This window comes from Lepidochelys kempii, chromosome 7 (assembly GCF_965140265.1).
Source record: "Lepidochelys kempii isolate rLepKem1 chromosome 7, rLepKem1.hap2, whole genome shotgun sequence".
NCBI classification, from domain to species: Eukaryota; Metazoa; Chordata; order Testudines; family Cheloniidae; genus Lepidochelys; species Lepidochelys kempii.
This window is the reverse complement of record NC_133262.1, coordinates 52,769,960-52,789,024: the sequence shown is the minus strand read 5'-3', so window position 1 is coordinate 52,789,024 and position 19,065 is coordinate 52,769,960. Positions and strand designations below refer to the sequence as shown.

At 42.7% G+C, this 19,065-nt stretch overlaps 1 protein-coding gene across 9 annotated transcripts in view; it reads left to right on the top strand.

Moving 5' to 3' along the window:
• The window catches only part of LOC140914588 (zinc finger protein 2-like), a 50,135-nt gene extending 33,506 nt beyond the window's left edge, over nt 1–16,629 (top strand). For 6 of the 9 annotated variants that reach the window (XM_073352756.1, XM_073352750.1, XM_073352751.1 and 3 more), the window contains one exon: nt 1,049–8,854. In XM_073352756.1, coding sequence (XP_073208857.1) covers nt 1,049–1,752 — 704 coding nt within the window. In that variant the 3' untranslated portion in view covers nt 1,753–8,854. Of the gene's footprint in view, nt 1–1,048; nt 8,856–13,171 lie in introns of those variants that run through there. The other 3 variants (XR_012159905.1, XM_073352755.1, XM_073352754.1) reach the window with 3 other exon arrangements.
• Nucleotides 16,630–19,065: the final 2,436 nt, after the last annotated feature.

Sequence of the window (19,065 nt, the reverse complement as noted above, 5' to 3'; positions counted from 1 at the left end):
GCAACACATCTTGAAGAACACCAGTTACGGAAAAAGGTAACTGTCTTTCTTTCAGGGATACATTACATGACCCCCATTGGGTAAATATCACACCAACAGTGTGCCAGATGGCACTGTGATGTTTTTAAGGTCACAGCTCTCCCTAGGCGAAGCTCAGAACCAGCACTCTAGCCTCATCCTCCTTGACCTGTCATCTGCATTTGACACCACTGACCAGGCTCCTCTTTTTGAAACCTTGTCTTCCCTTGTTGTCACCTGGTTCCCTTCCTACCTCTCTAATCACCCTTCAGCATGCTCTAGGAGGATCCTCCTCACCCCCACTCATATGCATTCAGAATGGTGCTAGAGAAGAAATGTCCATAAAGCTACCTCATTATCTTCAAACATGAATTGTGAGGAAAGATTGAAAGAACTGGACATGTTTAGTTTTGAGAAAAGAAGACAGAGAGGATCTGATAACAGTCTTCAAAGATGTTAAGGGCTGTTACAAAGAGGATGGTGGTCAATTGTTCTCTGTGCCCACTGAAGGTAGAACAATAGGACAGTTTACTATGCAGCAAGGGAGATTTAGGGGAAAAAATTCCAATCTGGGAAGGAGGGAGGGAGAGGAAAAAAAAAGTCCCATGAATTTCCCTTGTTGTCTTTCCCTAGAGCAGTATTTCCCATTCCAAAGCTGGTCGATCGCCAAGCTGGAATGAAGGGGAAGAGCTATGGCCGATATACAGTGCTCAGAGGAAAGAGGAATTCTGAGAGGTGCCTGCACAGGGGAGGAATCAATAAAGCAATTCAGAATCTGCCTGTGTCTGAAGGGAATAGCTGGGATCTGGCAGTGGTTTCCTCCCCATCCTGACTGATGTCTGGCAGTGGCTCCTTTCCTGACCTCCCTTTCTCCTGAGTATTTGGATAGCAGTTCTGGTATCCTTCTCTCTCCCCTAGGGGGAGAAGTGTAGGGGAATGTAGTTCCTGATATTTTTCTGCCTTCACAGCACTTAGTTTGGTTTCCTGTCCCCTTTTCTATCCCTGTTTCTGACGTTTCTCTCTCCCCCAGCAGGTGACTGGATGGTGAATGAGAATCAGGAGCAGAATTCTCAACAGGCAGATGCTAAGCAAGTGGAACTGCACAAAGCATTATCACAAAGATCTAAAGGAACTGTGTCCAGGAGTCATGAGCAGGGAAAAGTTTGTAAGAGTCAGCACAGGCCAAAAAGGCAGCAGGGAAACCAGCCAGAGGAGAAACTGGGTAAATCTACAAATAGTCCAGGAACTCACAAACACCTCAAGGAAACCAGAGCCCAGCAAAGAATCTCCCCAGGAGAGAAAAACAACACGTGCACTGAATGTGGGAAAAGCTTCAGTAGCCCCTCAAAGCTTATTAGGCATGAGAGAATCCACACAGGAGAGAGACCCTATACCTGTTCTGAGTGTGGGAAAAGCTTCAATGATATGTCCCCCCTTATTAGACATGAGAGGGTCCATATAGGAGAGAGACCTTACGAATGCTGTGAGTGCAGGAAAAGCTTCACTCAGAGTTCAGCACTTATTAGACATCATAGAATCCACACAGGAGAAAGACCATATGAATGCTCAGAGTGTGGGAAAAACTTCAATGACAACTCACACCTTCTCAGACATGAGAGAATTCACTCAGGAAAAAGAGCCTATAAATGTTCGGTGTGTGGAAAAACCTTCACTTACCGCTCAGGCCTTATTACACATCAAAGGAAACAGACCCTATGCATGCTGGGAGTGTAGGAAAATCTTCACTGACTCACCAGGGCTTATTTGTCTTCAGAGATTCCACACAGGAGAGAAACCCTATAAATGCTCAGGGTTTGGGAAGAGCTTTTATGTGTGCTCACACCATGTTGCGCATCTGAGGATCCACAAGAGTGATAAATACCATAAAAACTTGCCTAGGGCTGACAAAATATGTTTTCTTTAATACTTTGGCTAATTCCCACATAGTGAACTCTAAGGCTATTTGCACCATTTGCTTCACCATGGTCTGTCAGGTCCCCCAGATGAGTTACCTGCTTTTGCCCACATACAGTGGTTGAAGTTTTCAAACACGTTTCTGCACAAAGTAACCTGACCTCCACCATTTTTCTTAGTTTAAAGAAACCTGGAGTATCACTTTTATACTATTCCTCACACTGCAAAGTGATTGTTACAGTCACCGAGTTCCCCCTTTGGGGACAGATTGTTTCATTCCTAGTTGTTCTCATGTTACCCCCTGGGTTGTGCGGAGCAACACTCATTTTTTCTCATTTAAAATATATTTAAATATAACCAAGAGCAGGGACAGGCAAAAGAATATTGTTTCAGCTTCTGTTAGACTGGAAGGTGAAGGGTGAGTTGGAGGGATTCTCTCCTTCCCCAACACTCGAGTTATGTCAGCTTCTGTCTGAGCCATGCAATATTTAGAATGTGGAGAAGAATATCCTCCACCTACTAACGTGTCACATAATGCCGTATTCTCAACTCTGTGATTCAGAATTGTGCTTTGAAATCAGACTCAATAGTGCTACAGATGAATGTGTCACAGTCCTGGAAGGGAAATTTGAATGGATCCCAAACAGAATGTGATCATAGAACGTTAGAGTTGGAAGAGACCTAAGGAGGTCATCTAGTCCAATCCCCTGCTCAAAGCAGGACAACACCAACTAAATCATCCCAGCCACAGCTTTGTCAAGCTGGGGCTAAAAACCTCTAAGGATGGAGATTCCACCACCTCCGTAGGTAACCCATTCCAGTGCTTCACTACCCTCCCAGTGAAATAGTGTTTCCTAATATCCAACCTAGAACTTCCCCACTGCAACTTGAGACCATTGCTTCTTGTTCTGTCATCTGCCACTACTGAGAACAGCATAGCTCCATCTTCTTTGGAACTTCGCTTCAGGTAATTGAAGGTTGCTATCAAATCCCCCCTCACTTTTCTCTTCTGCAGACTAAATAACCCCAGTTCCCTCAGCCTCTCCTCATAAGTCATGTGCCTCAGCACCCCCCCCCCGATCATTTTTGTTGCCCTCTGCTGGACTCTCTCCAATTTGTCCACATCCCTTCTGTAGTGGGGAGACCAAAACTGGACGCAGTACTCCAGGTGCAGCCTCATTAGTGCCAAATAGAAGGGAATAATCACTTCCTTCAATCTGCTGGCAATGCTCCTACTAATACAGCACAATATTCCATTGGCCTTCTTGACAACAAGGGCACACTGTTGACTCATATCCAGCTTCTGCCCAGTTATTATCAATTCTCCCTTGCACCCTTAGTAAGCTTGAAAATTATAAAGGTTTGTGGCAGGTCCACGATTGTAAGGTTTTATATCCCTTCGTGGTATTTGATAATTAGCTAAATGAATTTATGGTCTGATCCAGGAGTCATCTCCGCCTGGATTTTTGCTGGCCTTTGTTTTTTGATTACTGTTGGAGTGGTTTGTTGTCTTCTTAAACAGTATTTTTATTCCCGGGCCCGTGAATATCCTCATAGGCGACTTGACAATTCGGTTCTTCCATTAGTAGAACTAACTTCAGGAGCTCAAGCTCCTGCCATTGATACTATGCTGCTATATTCAGAGATAAAGGAAGAAGGGGGCAAGTGTCAGGACTCTAATTGGGCCCTGGGTGATCGCTACTTCCCGCCACCCAACACAGATGTAATGAGGTTGAGTAGCGTCCGTATAAGATAAACAAGAACTACTAGTTATTCCTCAGAAAAGGTTTTTAATTATTTTCTACTATAAAGATAACACAGGAAAAATAAGAAAAGCAAAAACAAAGACCAGCATTGAATAAGAATTAATATAAATGGCAGGTTATTATGAAGATAAGCGCAAGTACATGTAATATTGTGGACCATTTGGGAGTTACTGAACAGTGACTCTACATATGCTGGTCCTGGCAGGTTATAATAGAAGCCCTGAAGACAAGCATAAGTAAAGCTATTATTCAGCAATTATATATTCCTGGTGGCAGGATATACCGAAGACAAGCACAACTACACGTACAAGGAGCTAGTGGACGACAGCCTTACATGCATCCGCTCGGGCTATTCGAAAGACAAGCACAAATACATGCAAAGCTATTATCCACCAACCACTTACAATTGTTTTTATACTACAGTATTGATACAACTAAGATCAAATCAGCTTGAGCAACCAGACTTTTTTACTCCATAATCTTACCCTGCATTTGTCCCAAAAATACTTTACCCTTTAGTCAGCCATTTTCCGCACTGGCCAGGTACAGACAGTTGAGAAGTGCATGTCCCTTCGGTTCAGGGGGTGTGGGTCAGGTTTCTCTTATGACCAACAACACACTTGTTTCTGTGCCTTCGTAGTTTTTATTTGGTCTGACGGCCGTGTTTTAAAACAGACCAACCAATTAGGATGGGCCACATTGTTAGTGTGGTTGCCCTAATTGTATATAGCCAATTGTTAGTTAGTTGTATAATTTAGGCCTATTTATCTTTTGTAGCCAATTGAGTCTTTAATGTGGGTTTGGTACGTACATAGGAGTTAGCATAAAATGTTATCTGGTTGCAGCGCGTCCTGACCCCGAGCTTAAGCTTAATTTTGCAAGCCTTGCTTTTTGAAACATACGGAAGTTTGAGGCCTAACATTGGCAATACTTTTACTTGACAATACTTTTTGTACAATTTAATCACAGTATAGATGTCAGTAGATCATTACCAGTATTACGATATAATGTTATCAAGCAAACAATTAAGAGCAGGAGACTATAGTCCCAAACTAATTTATATCACAGGGTATTGCTGGGAGCTACCCCCCCCCACCCCCAGGACCCGAAAGGGATCAAATTCAGAGGTACATAGGTTCCCCTGATCCAGTACCCTTATTGCGTGTTAGGGAGCTATTTGCCCACAAGCTCAGGGCTTTGTATGACACAAAAATTGCCCAATTCCATCAAAGAGATACAGTAATGTTTTTTCAGTAAAGATGGCTAAACCCCAGGAAGGAGATGTAATGTTGGTCCAGGCAGGCCCTATCAGGGAATGCCTGTATATGGGTAGGACTGGTATGAATATGGTGAACACCCCGATTGGGCATTTAGTCGAACAAATCGCTTTCCAATATAATGAAAATTATGGAAATATACAAATGAATATTCAGATTGATTATAATTTTGAACTTAAAGAAATGCCTCCAGAGATTGTAGCAGTGGAGGGCCGAACTTCCAATAGGGGGTTTAATTGCTTGCATAATACAGGAATCTTGGCTCACCGAGCGGTGGTCACCTTTAATTCCTGGGAAATTCGTTCTACCGCTTCTGTTAATTTTAACGAACAAGGTAAAATTCCTGTTGATAGTCCCTCCCACATGTTATTGGAAGGATTAGGGAAGGTCTGCAAAGTAAAAGCCACTGTCCCTGAAAATTTTCAATGCATGGACCAGCTTCTCCAGCCTTTGGTCTTAAAAGAATTGCTTTGGGACAGAGATAAAATCAATAAGAAGGGAATTTGTCAGTCTGTGTTGGAATGCTTGGCGTGTTTAAGTTCTACTATAATTAAACAGCAAAAAACCATCCACTTGCTGCTTCAGCCTCATTGTGCCCCTTCCTCCCCTCCTGTCAGAATGGAGGAAGAAAGTCCACCACCTCCCTATAATTTGCAGGAGGCAGTTCCTTCTGTTCCAGCAGTGCCTCTATACGCTGTAGTTACCATCAAATCCAAAAGTGATGGTGATCAGACCACTGTGGTCACTGAATATAGATCCTACACCACTGCTGAGCTCTGGCATTTGTGAGCCAGGGTGTCTAGGAAAGACGGTGAACCTATTTGGAAGTGGGTGATGCGATTATATAAGGAACATAGTGATGATTTTCTTAATGGTCTGGATGGACCCCTGGTGTTGAGTTATCAGTCAACCGGGGGACTAACTGGAGGGGACTGGAGAACAAAAATAGTTGGCAGATTAACCCTGGTTCCCATCATGGCATTGGCAATGGCTGTAACTAATACCCAGGGAAGGAGAACTAAGCCAGGCCCTGATGACATCCAGAACTGGGAGTCACTGTATGCATACATTTTTTTAATACGATTCTCAGCGTAAGAGATAATGATAATGGCACCGCCAGATGGTGAGATGACACCATGGTAGAAACACAAGCCAGAGTAGTAAGTCCAGCTACTGTTCCAACGTGTAGCGAGCTATGTTTCAGACGATATTGGTTGGAATCTGTTGTTTTAGGGTTGGGTGGACTGACCTTAGAAGCTCTGTCTTCCCGACAAATTCAGTGGGACCAAGGAAATGTAATTGATAACCCAAAACTGTTAAAATCAAATCCCTCTATGAACCCTAAACAGGAGCACTCTGGGGTTGCACGTGCAGCCTTCACCTTTTTACGAAATCAGAATACACTTCCAGAGGCCTGGCTCTCTGATCCTGAGTTAGTAAAATTGGCTGAACACCATGAATTTGTTGCACGGGGTAAAAATAAAAATGATTAAGGAAACGGCGGCTCGAGCAGGGAGATGAGCAAAGTCATTTTAATAAATCTTAGCAAAAGTCTCCCTCTTTTGAAATTAGTTACCAATGGAAAGCAGGAAAATTGGTTACTTGATACGGATGCTGAAAAATCTGTTTACTTTGTCAAAACAGTTGATAAAAGGGATCTTTCCGAAGTTTGGTTAAAAGGAATCAGGGGAACTAAAAAGGGATTTGCCTCAGTTTTTTCAATAGAATGTGTTAGTTCTATAATCTTCTATAATTCCTATGGAATGTAACTCCTTTCATATTTTTGGAAATGATAATATTGGGAAAATTCCTCGTGCTAAATCTTTTTTGACTACCTTTGCTAGGACAGACTCCTTTCATAGTCCAGTTGAAACCAAATGTGCAGGTGGGACCTCAAAAGCAGTATCCATTGTCTTGTGAGCAAATCACGTTGGGTAACGAATTAGTTAACCAAGCATTAACTAATGGATGGATTGAGGAGAATCTCACCATATTCATCACCTGTTTGGATTGTAGCAAAAAAGGGCAAAGGGCAATTGGTAATAGATTACTGACGAATTAATGCTGCTGTCCAAACAGAAAAAGGGATTATTGCTAATCCAACTGAAATTCAATATAACCTTCTTGCCAAATTAAAGAACAACCCCTGGAAAGCAGTTATTGACGTTAAAGATATGTTTTTTCAAATTCCAATTCTAGATCCTCGAGGGTTGACTGCTTTCATGTGGAATAAGAAAAAGTATAAATTCTGAGTCACCCCCCAGGGATTTTGTAATTCCCCCTCATGGGCTACTCAAATGATGGCACAATCAATGGCCTCCTTCGATTATGATAATTGGGTTAGGTATTTGGATGATATTTTGATTTTTGATTCCACCCAAGAGAGTTGCAGTATTATCTTAAACGCCTTAATGCAACACCTTACAAACCAGGGTTGGGAAATCAAAAAGGAAAAGTGAAAAGAACCCACCCTTAGGCAAACATTTTTGGGATGGATATGGGTTGCCATAGATATTACCTTGAATTCAGATGTGATAGAAGCGATAAACAAACTCACTTCTATCCATTCCTTAAAGGATTTCCAAAGGGCTGCTGGATTAGCGGTCCAAACTAGTTTTTTGTCTTCCTCCTGGAATGCCTTTTTCAAACAGGCCTACCTTCTGAGTAGGGGAAAAAATCCTGATTGGCCACTTATACAGACAATATGGCAAAAATGGAAAACCCACTTCCTTAAGGAACCCTCTCTTACCTACCCCGATTCCTCTAAAAGGGTGGATGTGTATGTAAATACTGGTTATGAACATTGGTGGGTGGAATTCAAACAAGAGAATCACTCTTCCTTTCCCAGTGGCATTTTTCATTCTTATCAGTCCTCCACGGATAAAACGTTAACTATTCTTAATCAAATGTATCCCATTCTTCAGAGGATTGCAGGAAACCTGTTCATTTGGTCTGTGTTTTCATATAATCCATTTTCGGTTGGTTCGGAGTTTCGGTGGATGCATCAGGACATGCCTGAAGCAGTTATAAAAATGGCATTGGCCCTAAAGACCCAGTTTCATCCACTGCATGTAAGATGGATTCAAAATAATCACCGGTTCTTACAAAAACAATGGTGTATTCTAGAACATAACACGGAAAAAGTGTGGTTATGGATTGATGGCGCACCACAGCATGAAGGGGCAGTTGGGTATAATTGCCTAAAATGTGCCTCCAATGGGACTTATAGACTACGGACTAATCCTTCGGCTCAATTAGCCGAGGTCGAGGCACTGACCTTCTCCTTAACTCGTGTCCCACTAAATCATGGAGAGGAAAATTGGTACATTGGTGTGGACAGTTCCTACCTTTATAAGGGAAGATTAGGAGTCCAAAGCTCTGATCTCACCAATCCTGAAAGGGCCCATAATATACATTGGGTTTCTATAGTAAAATTCTTAAAAAATCATTGGGAGCTTGGAAAAATTTCTGCTGTCATAAAAATTGCTAGTCATAAATCCTGGACTCCTCCCGCTCATGCTGTCATTGTTGAGGCCCTCCAATTCTGACATATAGCAAAAAGGCCGGAACCGTCTCGTGAAGCCATTCGCTATGCAAAGGCTGTTCATGAGAATCATAGAATCATAGAATATCAGGGTTGGAAGGGACCCCAGAAGGTCATCTAGTCCAACCCCCTGCTCAAAAGCAGGACCAATCCCCAATTAAATCATCCCAGCCAGGGCTTTGTCAAGCCTGACCTTAAAAACTTCTAAGGAAGGAGATTCCACCACCTCCCTAGATAACGCATTCCAGTGTTTCACCACCCTCCTAGTGAAAAAGTTTTTCCTAATATCCAACCTAAACCTCCCCCACTGCAACTTGAGACCATTACTCCTTGTCCTGTCCTCTTCTACCACTGAGAATAGTCTAGAACCATCCTCTCTGGAACCACCTCTCAGGTAGTTGAAAGCAGCTATCAAATCCCCCCTCATTCTTCTCTTCTGCAGACTAAACAATCCCAGTTCCCTCAGCCTCTCTTCATAAGTCATGTGTTCCAGACCCCTAATCATTTTTGTTGCCCTTCGCTGGACTCTCTCCAATTTATCCACATCCTTCTTGTAGTGTGGGGCCCAAAACTGGACACAGTACTCCAGATGAGGCCTTACCAATGTCGAATAGAGGGGAACGATCACGTCTCTCAATCTGCTCTCTATGCCCTTACTTATACATCCCAAAATGCCATTGGCCTTCTTGGCAACAAGGGCACACTGCTGACTCATATCCAGCTTCTCATCCACTGTCACCCCTAGGTCCTTTTCCGCAGAACTGCTGCCTAGCCATTCGGTCCCTAGTCTGTAGCTGTGCCAGGGTCATTGCAATAAATCTGATCTTTATTTTATGTGATTTAGGGTTTTCAGAGATTCGCAAAATCATTGCAACTGTTACTGGTAACTGTAAGTTTTGCCTCAGCCATCGAAAATATTTTAATGTTTATATGTGAGGCGCTTACAGAAAAGAAAAGTGGCAGGTAAATTACCATTGGCAGATGGACCTAATGTGCTTGCTTGCAGGATCAAAAAGAAACCCCGTGGGCTTGGTTGTTGTAGATTTAGGATCCCGGAAGTCCGCTGTGTTCCCATTAAGTTTCTATCAGGCGTCCAATAATATTAAGTGTTGTGAGGAGTTAATGACAGTCTGGGGTCCTCCTGGTATCATTTTTACTGACGGAGGTCCTCCTTGGAATAGCTGAGAATGGGAGTGTTGGTGTTCAGGCCAGTTGATAGCTCCCATTTTACACCTGCCTTACCACCCACAAAGCAATGGGGTGGTGGAAAAAAAATCCGAGATCTTAAACCTAGATTAAAAAATGAGCAGGGTGATTGGAAAGGGTGGAAAAATAAATTATCCGGGGAATAAATTCTGAAAAATGGCAATATAGTTATCAACGGAAGCCACTCCTTGAGGCTGACCCTTGGAAGCCTTTGTACCAAAAAGATCAGTTGGTCTGGCTTGTATTGCCTCAGATTCATGAACCCTTAGAGGAAAAATAACAGAGATACTATCCTATCCATTTATGTACCTAATTTCTACTGCTAGCGGTAATATCCATGCTAATCAAGCTTGGATAACCCCTCTGGCCACTGAACCCGTACAGTGAGCTGCATTGTGTTCCTTGTTACAGGAATGTGGCTCTTCTTCATTTGGGTGTCTTCAGTATTGAAATCAGAGGCAGCTGATTTGTGCTTAGGAAATGGTACCTATTTCACCCCCGTGAACTCATCCTTTCCTGAGTGCACATTCAATGGGAATGTTTGCAATGCCAGCGATCCTTGGTGCCCGGTAAAGGCTGTCAACTTAACTGTTATTGAAAAACCTTCGCTGGGAAACCGCTCCATCATTACCTATATTTATTTTCTTCAGCCACCTTTTGGATGTATACTCCCTATTAATGATACGCTCTGGTTCTTTGGTTGTGTGTATTATAACTCTTCATGTTTCACGTACAGTGAAGGGCCTGTGTATGCTTGTCAAACGGAAGTAAAATGGGATGTGGGTGTTTTGGAGAAACTGTTGGGGACCAAACTATTAAAAATATATTATCCCATTGGACCTCAAAGCAATAATTGGACATTTGAACAAAATCTCCAGTATGTTACATCTGTTACAACTTACACCCTATGCAACAGAAGTTCTGTTTGAGATCGACGCAGTCTCCAAGCAGTAGTCCAGCAGCAAAACCAAATAAATCGCCACTTACTGATCTTGTTTTGTCAATTGCTGTTAGTAAGTCAGACCGCTGTAAAAATGCTTCTGCTTGGGAAGAAGGTTATAGGAAAGCGCCTTTATTTGGTGCCATTTGTGGCCCTGTGAGTGTTAGAAAACATTGTACCGCTCAAGCAAAGTGTATGATGTGCAAGTGATGGTTCCATCTTAAAAAATCCTTAATCAATAACACATATTCTGAGGAAGCAATGACAGGAAGCCGGTGTGTAGGCATTCCTCAAAAATTCACTGAAACATCATTCTTATTGTTATCAACTATATGCTCCATATCGTATTTCGGCCAACTAAAAGTATAGCTTGCGTCAATTGGTCTTATTATCATTTCCAATTAGGCACTATCATCAATTCTACATGGGTTCATGGTGCACATGACACAGTGAAGCTCCAGGTGCACCTGCCTACACCTCTATGGGTGTCCAAATTAGAGGAGATTGTCCAAAAATTCTCTGAAATTGACTTAGCAATAATTCAGCTAGGCAATGTTATTTCCGCGATTTTTAATGTCTCACAGGAACGTTACCAGGAGCTAACCCTGGTGATTCCTCCCTCTACTCAATCTGAGGATGCGATAATAATCCCATGGTTAGAAGGAATAGGAAGATTTGTCTTCACGATCAGTCAAGATATTAAAGAAACAGCTCACCAGGTGATTGGAATCCCTGAAAGATTGTTACATATTGTGGAGCAGTAGGGCCCACACATTCTTCTGGGATTGTTAGTCTGTTTTACCATAATTATTGCTGGGGCTTTAATATTTGCCTGCATTCGCTATTTGCCCCTGTTATAAAGCGATATACTCAAATAAATGTTGTTTTTCCTAAGTCAGAAGTTTAGGCCTCGGGGGGATGTGATTAATATGAACAAAAGTATTGTACAAAGGTATTGTCAGTGTTAGGCCTCAAACTTCCAGAAGCTTCAGAAAGCAAGCTTTGCAGAATTAAACTAAACCTTGTGGTCAGGATGCGCTGCAACCAGATAACACTTTAGGCTGACTCATATGAATTGAGATAATCTATGTGCTCGTGCATGGATTATCAACACACATTGACCACATTTAAGATAATTGGCTACATGGAGATAAGCTATGCACCCGCGCATAGCTTATAATATTAAAGCAACCACACTAAGAATTTGGCCCACTCTGATTGATTGGTCTGTTTTAAAACATGGCTGACAGATAAGATAACGAAGGCACAGGACTAAGTGTGTGTGTTTTGATCATAAGGGGACCCCTCTTTGATCAGGAAACCAGACGCACACCCCCTGAACCGAAGGGATGTGCGCTTCTCGACTAACTATACATGGCCAGTGTGGGAAACAGCCAACTGAAGGATAATGTATTTTTGGACAAATGCAGGGTAAGATTATGTTGCTCAAGCTGAATTGATCTCAAGTTTGTATCGATACTATAGCGTTAAGAATAGTAGTAGGTAGTTGATGAATAATTTTACATGTACTTGTACTTGACTTCAGTATAACTTGCCAGTTATATTAATCCTTATTCAGTGCTGGTCTTTAATCTATCTTTTCTTATTTTGTCTGTGTTGCCTTTACAGCTGGAGGTCATTAAAATCCTTTTTTGAGGAATAATTAGTAGTTTTATTTTCTCTTATACCGGCACTACTCAACCTCATTACTTCTGTGTTGGGTGGTGGGAAGTAGTGATCACCCAGGGCACAATTAGGGCCCTGATGCATGTCCCCTTCTTCCTTCATCTCCGCACCCCAACATTTAAAGACTGAGACAAACAACTGGGATAAACAACTTACATACCATCTTACAAGTTTCATTACATTGTTTTGTTACCTCCCCTTGTTTCTGATATCTTGTACAAAACATCCCCATTCGTTATTTTGTCAAACCATCTTATCTTGTATTTGAATGGCCTGTATCTGTACTAGCTGGAATATATTTACATAAATATCAAGTATGTTATGCTGCCAAGGCCAGGCTTCCTCTGGTTCACAGCCTTTGGTTGAGGCCTCAGATCTTGCACCAGGCCCAGTGCTCTGGGCGCGCTCGCTCTACTACCCCATGTACTGGCGAGGCCACTTCTGGACTTTTTCCTGCTTGGTTGGAATTGTTTGCAGATGGGAAGGTTGGCTGCTTTTCCCCCTTTATGATTATGTTAATACTTTTGCAAATTACACAACTTAATAATAATGAGATAGTGCTCAGTGAAGGAGGTATCAGAGGAGAAGACAATGGAAGAATCACGTAACCTGCTCTGGAATTTTACTTTGTATGAAACTGGAAGTGTCTTACACCTCTCTGAGATGTTTTTCCCCCTCTTTCCTGAAGGCCATTTGGTCACATAACTAGGTAGTAGTTGTATTTGACAGATTGTAGCTCAGATTTATTGGGAATTTTGAGACAAATAAAATTAGTCATTTCTAAAATATCCATTTCTTATTTTGTTTTTCTTTCTCCCAGTCCTTCCTTGATGGCATGGAGAAAGGTGAAGTGCAGTTCAGTAAAGAGAATACTCCAATCTATTGGACCTGCTACCCAGGACTCATTCATATTTTTTAATCTCCAATCTGAAATGATGAACAACAGCAGACTCCAATAGTACAACTAACTGAAGTAACTGCATATGTTGACAGTGTTGTTCAATTGTTTAGGTCAATATTGTCTCAGATCCTCCAGGGACTGACTGAATTACACAATAAGTGACGTGAAACTAGGCAAAATGCCTGTCTTTGGTTCCCAAAACAGTTATGATTCAGGTCTCACAGCAGGTTACCCATGAAGATAATCTCCTAACTAATCTTGTTATTTGGGAAAGGATATCCCTAACTATGCAGATGTAAATAGAAATGGTGTGTTTGCTGAACTCATTCTTTGTATGTGCTGCAAATGTGGATAAAATGACGTCTTTGTTGAAGCAGAAAAATAACTATTTTGATAGAGAAATCACACCTCTGGTAGTTTACAGAGATTCTGATCCAGGCCTGTACCTAGTTCCTAATTTTTGACATGTGGCATCACACTAAAGAAAGAAATTAGGTATATGGCTGGGGAATCCATTCTTCACTAGCACTGCTGAAATTGTGGGTGGTTTGGTAAGGAATTCTAGTAGAGAAGTGTAAATTTATCCTGTCCTAGGCCAAGAACTTGACAAGAACCTAGGGAGAAATATCAGCCGCCTAGTTGTTTGTTTTCACCCCAGAGGAGGAAGCTGTGGTTTAGTGTGGCACCGGTAAAACTGTTTACAATGTTACTGTGTAGTTGAGTGCCACTGATTACAGCCCCAAAGGATGCCATGGTGAGATTCGGAACAATTGTCCTTTATCATTTGGATCCAATGTTTCATGAGGCAAAGTGAGAAAGAGTTGATGCCTTCAGAAGACCTTCCTTCCCCATGGATCCCAATCTGGCTGCCTTGCTGGATAAGAAACACTTCCATGCCATGCAAGTGGTGGTAGCCAATGAGGGAATGAATGTGTCAGACTGCAGGATATGTGAATTTTGACTCCTGATTCTATGTGTTGGTTTCTTAGGCTATGTCTACACTACAGAGTTTTGTTGTCAAAAGTTATGCCACTTTAAGTAAAGCACTTTAATTAAAGCACTGTTGAGTGTCCACACTACGCTCCTTGTTTTGCTGAAGCGCATCTACACTAGCAGCTCTTGCATCAACACAGAGCAGTGCACTGTGGGTAGTTATCCTACTGTGCAACTGGCCACAGGGTGCTTTGGGATGGGTTTGCAGTGCCTCATGGGGCAGGTACAGTGTCACATGATGCAGGTTTCTCAATCCCATCATTTCATGGGCATCCTTCTTGCCAGCTGCTTTTCAACTGAAGTGGGGGGTGGGGCAGAGGGAGGAATGTGTAACAGGGAGTGTGTGGTGGGAAGAGAGACAGAGTGTGTGTTGTGGAAGTGGGGGGAGAGTATGTATGTGAGAGACGGAGTGTGTGTTGGGGGAGAGTGTGTCGGCATGCTGTCTCTTTAAATTTAGATAGCAGCTTGAGCAACCAATCCTGAGGCAGGGGGAGGGAGACTGCACAGCAGTCTCTCTACACACACCTCACAGCAGCAGCCTGCTCTGCCTGCCTGCCAGGGAGAGCAACATTCCACATTAATGGTTCTGATTCCCTCCTGAGTTCTCCCACAGCCTCCCCAGTTACTGGGAGCGGTATCCTCAGCATCTCTGTGAGCTCTCCAGGCTCAGGAATGTCAAAGCTTCCCTGAGCTTTGAAAGGGGAGGGGCGAGTGCCTGGAGGGCAGCTGAGTTCAAAACAGTGAGCAGAGTGGTCACAATGAGCATTGTGGGATACTGAAGGAGACCAGTTATGTCAACATAACTAGGGCCCTACCAAATTCACAGCTGTGAAAAACGCGTCTCCCCTGTGAAATCTGGTCTCCCCCATGAAATCTGGTCTTTTGTGTGCTTTTACCCTATACTATACAGATTTCAGGGTGGAGACCAGCATTTCTCAAACTGGGGGTCCTGACCCAAAAGGGAGTTGCAGGAAGGTCACAGGATTATATTGGGGGCGGGGGGTTGCTGTATTGCCACCCTTACTTTTGTGCTGTTTTCAGAGCTGGGCAGCTGGAGAGTGGCGGCGGTTGGCCAGGTGCCCAGCTCTGAAGGCAGTACCCTGCCAGCAGCAGCGCAGAAGTAAGGGTGGCAATACCATACCATGCCATTCCTCCTTCTGCTTTGCTGCCTTCAGAACTGGGTGGCTGGAGAGTGGTGACTGCTACAGGCAGAGGGCAGAAGTAAGGGTGGCAATACCACACCATGCCATCACCATCATTACTTCTGCGCTGCTGCTGGCAGCTTTCTGCCTTCAGAGCTGAGATCGTGGACAGCAGCCACTGCTCTCCAGCTGCCCAGCTCTGGGAGCAGCACTGCCACCAGAAGCAGTGCAGAAGTAAGGATAGCAGTACTGCAACTGCCCCTACAGTATCCTTTCGACCTCCCCTCAACTCCTTTTTGGATCAGAACGCCTACAATTACAACACCATGAAATTTCAGGTTTCAATAACTGAAATCATGACATTTACGATTTTAAAAATCTTATGACCATGAAATTGACCAAAATGGACCATGAATTTGATAGGGCCCTAGACATAATGAATGGCAGTGTCTACACTAATGCTTTGTTGCTTTAACTTTGCTGCAGAAAGCTCTATACCTCTAATTGAGGTGGTTTTATTTTGTCGGCAAAACAGCAGAGTTTTGCCTCCAAAAGTAGCTTTGTGGTGTACGCCTCCCTGTTTTGTCGGCACAGGCAGCTTTTGCCAACAAAACTGCGTAGTGTAAACAAGGGTTTAGTTTTGCTTTTGTGTCTTATGTATTTGAATCACTTCTCCATCGCCTCTGCTTTGAAAGATTACAAAGTGTGAAAATAGACTAGAGGTGCTGTCATAAATAAAGTGAAGAGTAACCACCTTTCTGTATACAGTGCTATAAAATCCCTCCTGGACCGAGGCAACATCCTGTTACCTGTAAAGAGTTAAGAAGCTCAGCTAACCTGGATGACACCTGACCCAAAGGACCAATAAGGGAACAAGATACTTTAAAACCTGGGGCTGGGGGGAGGCTTTTGTTTCTGCTCTTTGTTTTACGTGGTTTTTCTCTCTTGGGACTGAAAGAGGCCAGACAGAAATCCATCTTCTCCAACCCATCCTAATCCAAGTCTCCAATATTGCAACCAGTATAGGTAAGCCAGGCAAGGTGGATTAGTTTATCTTTTGTTTTATGTGAATTTTCCCTGTGTTAAGAGGGAGGTTTATTCCTGTTTTCTGTAACTTTAAGGTTTTGCCCAGAGGGGGATCCTGTGTTGTTTGAATCTGAATACCCTGTAAAGTATATTCCATCCTGATTTTACAGAGGTGATTCTTTTACCTTTCTTTAATTAAAATTCTTCTTTTAAGAACCTGATTGATTTTTCATTGTTCTTAAGATCCAAGGGAATGGGTCTGTGTTCACCTGTACAAATTGGTGAGGATTATCATCAAGCCTTCCCCAGGAAAGGGGGTGTAGAGCTTGGGGGGATATTTTGGGGGAAGACGTCTCCAAGTGATCTCTTTCCCTGTTCTTTGTTTAAAACGCTTGGTGGTGGCAGCATACTGTTCAAGGCCAAGGCAAAGTTTGTACCTTGGGGAAGTTTTTAACCTGAGCTGGTAAGAATAAGCTTAGGGGGTCTTTCATGCAGGTCCCCACGTCTGTACCCTAGAGATCAGAGTGGGGAAGGAACCCTGACAGGTGCTTTTCCTCATGATGCAAACCTTCCCACAAGATGTGAGATCCCTTCTACCAACACTTATGACAGAAAACCCAGAGATAAATGAATTCTGAGAAGGGGAAATCCACTAAATTGGTGTAAACCACAACTTTGCAGAAGAGTTCAGTAGATGGAAATGGGTGTTAAATGGGATTAAAAGAACACTAACAAATGATAAGATTAAGTAATTTTTCTTATTTCTTAAAATGTAGAGAATAACTATGTGATAACTTGAATAGTGGAAAACTGAAACTTACGTTGTTTTTCTTTTTTACAAATTAATATAGAAAATGGTGGCAAATCCTGAAAAGCTTATTTTATGTAATTTACAGTCTAAGGAGCTCTGAAGTGAAACCTCAATCCAAAGGTTGAGGTGGGAGAATATGTGAGAGAAATAACATTTATGAGACTACAGAACCAGTATAGGTTTTAATTATTTCTATTTCATATGGAATTTGTTTTGATAAGCTCTAACTTAAATTTCTGTTACGAGGAAAACTACTTCATTTTGGCTAATAACCATTGATGGACCTGTCCTCCGGGAACTTATCTAATTCTCTTTTGAACCCAGTTATATTTTTGACTTTCACAAAATCCCCTGGCAACAAGTTCCACAGGTTGACTGTGCATTGTGTGAAGAAGTACTTCCCTTTGTTTTAAACCTTCTGCCTATTAATTTAATTGGGCGAGCCCTGCTTCATGTGTTATGAGAAGGAGTAAATAACACTTCCTTATTCAAAAAAAGAACAGGACTACTTGTGGCACCTTAGCGACTAGCACATTTATTTAAGCATAAGCTTTTGTGGGCTACAGCCCACTTCGTCGGATCCATGCAGTGGAAAATACAGTAGGAAGATTTTATATACGCAGAGAACATGAAACAATGGGTTTTACCATGCACACTATAACAAGAGTGATCAGTTAAGGTGAGCTATTATCAGCAGGAGAGAAAAAAAAAACCTTTTGTAGTGATAATCAAGATGGGCCATTTCCAGCAGTTGACAAGAATGTGTGAAGAACAGTGCGGGGGAGGGGGGATAAGCATGAGAAAATAGTTTAACTTTGTGTAATGACACATCCACTCCCAGTCTTTATTCAAGCCTAATTTAATGGTGTCCAGTTTGCAAATTAATTCCAATTCAGCAGTCTCTCATTAGAGTCTGTTTTTGAAGTTTTTTTGTTGTAATATTGCAATTTTTAGGTCTGTCATCGAGTGTAATAGGGAGGCAACCTAGTGACAGAGGATGTGGAAAAAGCTAATGTACTCAATGCTTTTTGTGCCTCTGTCTTCACTAACAAGGTCAGCTCCCAGACTGCTGCGCTGGGCATCACAGCATGGGGAGTAGGTGGCCAGCCCTCTGTGGAGATAGAGGTGGTTAGGGACTATTTAGAAAAGCTGGACGTGCACAAGTCCATGGAGCCGGACACGTTGCATCCAAGAGTGCTAAAGGCATTCGCATCTGTGATTGCAGAGCCATTGGCCATTATCTTTGAAAACTCGTGGCGAACGGGGGAAGTCCCGGATGACTGGAAAAAGGCTAATGTAGTGCCAATCTTTAAAAAAGGGAAGAAGGAGGATCCTGGGAACTACAGGCCAGTCAGCCTCACCTCAGTCCCTGGAAAAATCGTGGAGCAGGTCCTCAAGGAATCAATCCTGAAGCACTTAAACGAGAGGAAAGTGATCAGGAACAGTCAGCATGGATTCACCAAGGGAAGGTCATGCCTGGCTAATCTAATCGCCTTCTATGATGAGATTACTGGTTCTGTGGATGAAGGGAAAGCAGTGGATGTATTGTTTCTTGACTTTAGCAAAGCTTTTGACACGGTCTCCCACAGTATTCTTGTCAGCAAGTTAAAGAAGTATGGGCTGGATGAATGCACTATAAGGTGGGTAGAAAGTTGGCTAGATTGTCGGGCTCAACGGGTAGTGATCAATGGCTCCATGTCTAGTTTGCAGCCGGTATCAAGTGGAGTGCCCCAGGGGTCGGTCCTGGGGCCGGTTTTGTTCAATATCTTCATAAATGATCTGGAGGATGGTTTGGATTGCACTCTCAGCAAATTTGCGGATGATACTAAATTAGGAGGAGT